This window comes from Callospermophilus lateralis, chromosome 14 (genome assembly GCF_048772815.1).
Source record: "Callospermophilus lateralis isolate mCalLat2 chromosome 14, mCalLat2.hap1, whole genome shotgun sequence".
Taxonomy (NCBI): Eukaryota; Metazoa; Chordata; class Mammalia; order Rodentia; family Sciuridae; genus Callospermophilus; species Callospermophilus lateralis.
The window spans coordinates 19787327-19794306 of NC_135318.1; the positions used below are offsets into that span (position 1 = coordinate 19787327).

The 6980-nt window shown below is 54.9% G+C and overlaps 1 protein-coding gene across 1 annotated transcript in view; it reads right to left on the minus strand.

Annotated features, from left to right (window-relative positions):
• The window catches only part of Otof (otoferlin), an 87585-nt gene extending 81111 nt beyond the window's left edge, over positions 1–6474 (minus strand). Inside the window, exons 1-2 of the mRNA XM_076833887.2 lie at positions 6420–6474; positions 2421–2621 (exon numbers count right to left, since the gene is read on the minus strand). Coding sequence (XP_076690002.2) covers positions 2421–2621; positions 6420–6474 — 256 coding nt within the window. The remainder of the gene's footprint in view (positions 1–2420; positions 2622–6419) is intronic.
• Positions 6475–6980: the final 506 nt, after the last annotated feature.

Here is a 6980-nt window from a genome sequence, read left to right on the forward strand (position 1 = left end):
TCTGTCACTCATTCTTGTTCTCCAGCAGCCCAAGTCCCCATGTCCGGGGGCTCAAGTGGCTGAGCACTGAGCACAAGGGTGGGCTAGAACTCAGAGGCCCTGCCCACCCTGCCTCCCATGGCCCTCTGATTGATGCAGCAAATTAATTTATAGCTGAGAAAGGATAAGACTGAAGTGAACACTTCCCCTCTCCCTCAGGGGGTCTGGGGAATTTGGAACCAGTATCTCCTCTGACTGATCACAAATTTCTGGATTCTTCCTGCTAAATCACCACAGTGGTTGTGCGTATCATGAAGCACTGTGCCTCATTCAAAGCGGTTTGCTCCCTCTGAACTGTTGTTGGGGTTGGCCTTTTGGGGAGCTTATCATTGTCAGCTGCTGGATGCAGAGGGTGAATGGCTGAGGCCTTTCTGTAACAAAGGATTATTTCTGAAAATCTGCTTGTCTTCTGCCTATATTGCTACTTGCCCAGCCCCCTTCCCCAGAAGCTCTGCCTATAGCTATCTGCAAACGTAGAGCCTAGAAATGGATTTCTCCACTCCGCCTACAGGGACAAGGCTGCAGATAGGCTAATTCCTGGGTGGTCAGCCTCACTGCTCAAAGGAAAATTTGGGTCTCAGATGGACAGGTGCTTACCCCAGTTGACCCTGGGGGAAAAAACAGAGCTTATAGGATTGAGCAACCTGGGTGAGGTCCTACACTTCAGCCTCCCCACCCAAGCAGGTCTCTCTATACTTTGTTTCTCTGCCTGAAATGGGACTAACCCTGCTCAGCCTGGACTGTCTTATGACAGCAACGTGTGGGCTGAGCAGCCAGGCACCGGGCCGTGTGTGGAACACAGGGCCATGTTTCACGGATCAAACAGCAGACTTGCTTCTCCTAAAGCCAGTGTGAGCTGGCAGGTGGCCCTGGAGATGCAGGGTGCTGCAGAGAAGGTGGGCATGGGTTGGTCTGGGAAGCAACAGGCTGCCAGCCTTGCCTGTCCCTCCTCCCGCCAACAGAGTTGCTGCTGTCACCTCCACCCCCACCCTACTCTATGCACAGCAGGCTGCAGCCGGGCAACCCAAGGCCTGTGAGGGGGTGCTGGGGGTGGCCAGGACTTCTGTTGGAGCATTATGTGGGGGCTGCCACATCTCCCCGTCCCTCCTGGTACAGTTGCAGATACTGCGTGCAGCCTGGACCCAAGGCTCACTTGGTCTTCAATGTGGTGGCGCTCTTAGCCTCCCCCATCTCTGCCCCACTGTCAGAACCCTCTCTGGGTAGGAGGGACCGGATCTGGTGAGGAGTACTTTGAGATCCCCTGGACCAGAGAGTTGGGCTGTGGCCAGGCAGAGAAGCCAAGGTGGGTGGCAAAAGGCAGAGGGCAGCCTGGCCTGCCTGTCCCTACTTGACATCCTGGGGCCCTCTGTGTACTGCAGAAGTTCCATCCTGCTTCCGTGGCTCTGCCTGGCTCTGGGGTCTCAGCTTCTACAGCTTCTCCAGCCTTGTGAAGCCTCTGTCTGTTCCTGCATTCCAGCTCTTCCCCAGCCTTGAGCATGCTGTTCCCTCTGCCTCCCATCATCATCTCCTATCCTTGCTGCCTCCTGCTGATCCCTTAGGCTCTGGCCAGCCGAGTGCTGACTCCTCCTGGAAGCCTTTCCTGACTGCCACCCCACTGGGATTAGTGTGTTGCTTCTGCAGTTCATATGCTGCTCTTGTCCCCAACCTCTCTATCACGCAGCTGTCCTGATTGTCTTTCCACTGGTGCTCCTGCCCCACCAGATCGAGCTCCTTGAGGCCAGGGCCTGGGTCATGCTCAGCTGTTTCCAGCCCCGACCCTTGGTAGATTGTAATAAGTGGTCACCTAACACATTAGTTGAAAGAGGATATGAAGAGAATTGACAGAGGAGGGGCCGAGGGGTTGCAGGATCCCAGGAAAACAGTAGATCTGAGAGAAGCCACAGTATCCCTGCCATCTCCATTGTCCTGGGGCCTGGAGAGTCCCTAGCTGCCTCAGTTTCTACCAGCTACCCTGCTCTTCCAAGTCCACACCTCTTTATTGAACCCAAAGAAATCAACCTGAGACACGGGGTGAAGGGACCAGGAAGGCTCTGCAGGGCTGGGCCTTTCAGTTCTGGGTCCCTGAGCCCAGTGGGAGGTTCCTTGCTTCTGCTTCCCTGAGCAGAGGGTTCTGCACCCTCTCAGGGTGCTGGCATGTTGGCAGGTACAAAAAAAGACACATGTGGAAATACAGGGCACCCTGATTTTCAGGCAATCTCAAGGGCCGGTCAGGCCAGGGACAGATGGCTACCAAGGAAAAGCCTCATGGTGCCAGTCCCTGCGAAAACTTTGCCATCCATCCTTCCAGCCCTGCCCTACCCAATCAGCCACCAGAGTACAGGCTGGGCCAGCTTGCAGAGCTGGGATAGGGGCTTCCCTACCTCGGAAAGTCACTTTGGCAATCCGGTCGCCCCTGCCCCGCAGCTCCGAGACGGTCTTGAGGTGGACGAGCAGGGCCATGCTGGCGAGGACAGCCTGGGCACTGGCAGGCAAAGCAGCGTGGAGGGAGTAGCTGGCGGAGCGTGGCTTGCACACCTCCCTCTTCTCCCCACTGCTGCTGCCGCTGCCTCCTCCTGCTGATGCTGCCCACAGAGACCAAGGCAACCGAGCTGAGCTGCTCCTTCCAGCGACTCCCAGAGCCTCCCAGCCTCGCCAGCCCCCGCCCCTCTGAGCTGTCAGCCCAGCATGTGTTACTGTGTGTGTGTGTGTGTGTGTGTGTGTGTGTGTCTGTTGTGCCCCCAGTGAGCAGCCAGGGAGTGCACACAGAGTTGGAATTCATTATTCAGCAGTGGCTGGCTCCCAGATAAAGCCCTGTCCGGCTTCAGGTGTCTCCTCCCAGCAACTGGAGTGGAGGCTCCTACTAGCTCCTTGGCAGGGCTGAGCAAGCTCTATCAAGAGCAGGTAGATGGCAGTGGAGTGGGAGCACCCTCTTCCATGGGGATCAGGAACTTCGTGATTTGTGTGCACAGAAGCTGGACTGTAGCACTGAAGTTTGGGGGTTGGTCCACTCTGCCTCCTGCACCAAGTTGACCACCTGTGTCACTCATGCCTGCAAGGCTCAGGGAACCTGGACAAGCCAGGCTTGACTGCTGTAGATGGATGGCACTGTGCCGTAGAAATCCTAGTCCAAAGCCTCCTGGATAGAAAACTATCATTAATCAGATAGCATTAGGGCAATACCTAGTGGGGTCCCTCAGAAATACAAGCTTTATGAGAAGAAGAGACCACCTGTCCCCTGCCCTAAGATCATGTCCCTGAGAAGCTGGGTTCTGATTTCTTATCATGGGAGCTGAATCCTGGGAGGCAGAGAGGCTGGGGCTGCAGACCAGACTGGCGGCGAGGGACTGGAGATGCTTGCAGTAACAGCTGTAGAGGCTTCTGTTCTGCAAGGGTGGTGCTTAAAGACCAGGCATCCAACCCAGGGCTGGGGATGAAGAAGGCTAGGGCAGGGCAGACAGCTGACAGGTGTCACAGGAGGAGGACTGTCCTGCTTCCTGCTCTAATCAGCTGCTAGATGCCAGAGAAGGGAGGTCTGTGGCAGAATTTAAAAGGAACAAAGGAGAATGGTCCCTCCTTTCCTTCAGGAGGGGCTTGTAGGGAAAGGGACCCTGGAGGCCGCGATTCCAGTTCCTGGAAACTGTGCAGGGTCTCTGCATCCTGGCTTTGCCATTTTCTCTCTCTTTTTTTTCGGGGGTTATTGGGAATTGAACTCAGGGGCACTGGACCACTAAGCCACATCCCCAGCCCTATTTTGTATTTTAATTAGAGACAGGGTCTCACTGAGTTGCTTAGCACCTTGCTTTTGCTGAGGCTGGGTTTGAACTCATGATCCTCCTGCCTCAGCCTCCCAAGCTGCTGGGATTACAGGTGTGCGCCACCAAGCCTGGCACTCTTGTCATTCTGTCTTGGTGGTATGTCTTCCACCCCACCCCACCCCACCCAATCTCCTGGCCTCAGTTCCTCAGGTGCCCATTCCTGGGGGTGCCTCTGCATGTGCACCCAGGCAAACTTATGGTCCTCCTCTGTGTGGCTCCTGCCTGTCTCGTCTCACAGCATATGAGGCTGCTCCATGTGCCTCTTCCCCCTCCAACACCGCCCCCCCCCCCCCCCCCCCCGGCTAACCTGGGGGAGGCCCTGGTGCCTAGCATCTTTGCACCCGAGAGCTTCACAGGGTATTCTGTACATAGTAGGATACCCAATAAATATCGATAGGATAAAAGGGTGAGTTTGATGACCTACTAACAAAGTCTAAATGTTTAAAAAGAGAAATATTAAACTTTCACAGTGTACTCCCTTGGATTCTGTAGCCTGAGTAACTTGCAGGATGTTTCCTCGATACTCTTAATCCCCATTCAATACCTAAGGCCCTCTGTGCCCTGTCCCAAGAGCCTTCTCTCCTCCTTCTGGATGTTTCCTTAATACTATTCTTATTCCTTATTTCTTTCTATTTGTTCTTTTTCCTAATTCTTCTTTTTTCCTTCAATTCCTGCTCCTCCCATATATTCATCTTTTCCACGCATTTTTAACCATATGGAATTAGGAATTGTTTTGGAAAATTGCATTTATTGAATAGAAATGAATGTCTAAAATTTTAACATCCTGGTAAGTTCAGTGTCTTTTTTTAAAGAAAACCAATTTCTCTTTAGCATTTCCCACCCATGAGGCCAGGTGATCTGTGTTTATAAGGCTTAGCAGTACTTGATAGAAAAAGAATCCATCTCTTCCTGAGGTCCTTGGAGGTTTCTCCTGAAAGGGGTGAATTTCAGAAGACTTCGTTTAGCCCTGTGCTTCTTTAGGAAAAGCGCACAAACCTGCCCTGGGCAAGGCATTGATTGAGCCTTGCTGAACTTCACTTTCTGCATCTGTAAAATGGCACATAGCATCTCAGCTTAGTTAGCTGATCCTTCTGAGACAAGCCAGATCCTGGGCTGAACCTCAAGTGGAAGAGCTGAATGGACTAAAATATTCACAAGTGGGCACAGGGTAAGGGAGCTGTGAGCAGCCCCATCGGGGTCATTGGAAAGCCTTCCTGAAGTAGTGGTATGTCTTCTGAGTCCGGGATTGCTCTTTCAACATTTCTTTCCTAACATTTTTCTTATTGTGGTGCATGTTCCCCAAGGAGATTTCAGGAAAAAATAGATATGATTGGATTCTGAAGGACGGGTGGCCATTCCTTCCACTCATATCCCTGTGGCTCCTTCTCCCACCAGGCCTCAGTTCTGCTTTCTGTGCCTCTTGCAAGCCTGTGGCTTCTTCCAGTTTCCTTGTCACCTGTCAGAGAGCATCTCTGGAGAATTCTGGTTGCAATGGCATCCTGTGAGCTCATTAGTGTCTGTGGTCTTCACCAGCTGCCATTTACAGAGTCCAACTCTGCAGGTGATGCTTCTCATCTGACCTCTGAGGGGAAGAGATGGACTGTGAGCAATGAAGGCAAACTGCAGGCATTCTTAATTGATTTCCAGAATTGCTGCCAGGGAGGGAGGGTCTGGGTCTAAATCACAGACAGCATGGCACTTTGGAAGCTGTCTCCATACGCTTAACCCTCATGCAATACATAAGATCCTGGCCCTGCCCAGCACACTGCCTAGGGCTGATAAGAAGGTGGCCTGGAGAAGTCCAGATGTGGAGGTCCAGGGAGGCTTAAGATAAAGCAAAGCTCACAGGGATCCTCAGATGATTTGCTCTGTGGGGCAAACACCAACACTTCAGACTCCTGTGCCCCAGTGAACTGTGGATTGGAGACTAATGGAAATCACCGACCCAGACATTTTTGTAATTTGATTTTTGACCCTTACTTATAAAACCACTTTTGTGGAGCAGCTGGAGGAACAAAAGGAGGGGGAGAGGAAGTTTCCAGGGAGAAAGGAGAGATTAATGAGAAAAATGCCCCCCTGCCCAAAGGGCATGCACACGCCCCCTCCACACTCTTAGAGTCCTAGGCAAACACACCAAGCGGGGCCTACTGCAGAGCCTCTTCCTGGAACCCCCACAGAACTGGGGCACTGTGGGAGGGATGACTCCTGGGCCTGATCCTCCTTTAAAGCCAGGTGAGCCGCCTGTCCTTTCCCACCATAGCGTTCCAAGCCGGTCACCGCTAGACCCGCCGTGACAGGGCACTTGGGACATCTCCACTGCGTTTCCACCTCCATTTGGCAGCTGAGCCCATTCGTGGGTGTGAAAACTGAGGCTTGAGGGCAAGCTCGGTTTTGGGGGCGGTGGGGGGTGGTCAGAGCAAAGCACGATAGAGACGGGGCGCTCCGGGGCGGCACCTTTGGGGAGCGCCCCGTGGGGGCTGCTCAGTGTCCCGGAATGCGAGGGTCGCTGGGGCCAGACTCGCGTTGCCAGGCGCTCAGTTGCCGGGTGACCCGCGGGCTGTTTACCGCCGGGCACGAGCCGAAGCGCCGGGGCTAGCCGCGCGCTCGCCGCACCGACCATGGCTTCCCGCAGCGCCGGCACCTTACTGACCGAGTTCAATGCCGCCTTCGTGCCCCCCAGCCTCATGCCCGGGTAAGCCGCAGCGCGCCTGCAGGACCAAGTCCCGCGCCCCGCCCCGGCCCCTTCGGCACGCCCCCTCCCGGGTCCGCAAACTCCGCCCCTCGCGCCTCGGGGGTCGGAAGACACCCAGCGGCGCGGATCTTCCTCCCGGCTCCGGGGCCCTCCTGGGGTTGCCGGCTGTGAGAGCGGGCAGCGGGCGGGTGTGAGCAGCAGCGGGCTCTCCAGCTTCCCTTAGTAGGATGTCGGTGGCCGAGAGCAAGGGCAGAGCCAGCCTGGGCTAACCGGACCTCGTGCCAGTTAGGGCCTGAGTAAGCGGGAGGAGAGGGATGCACGAGTGAGCTTGAGGGTTCGGAGACCCCCAGGCAACAGTCAGGAGCACATAGACCCTGAGGAGCCCCCCAGAAAGAAGCAGGACCGTGCCGGGCACCCAGGATTCGGGCGAGATT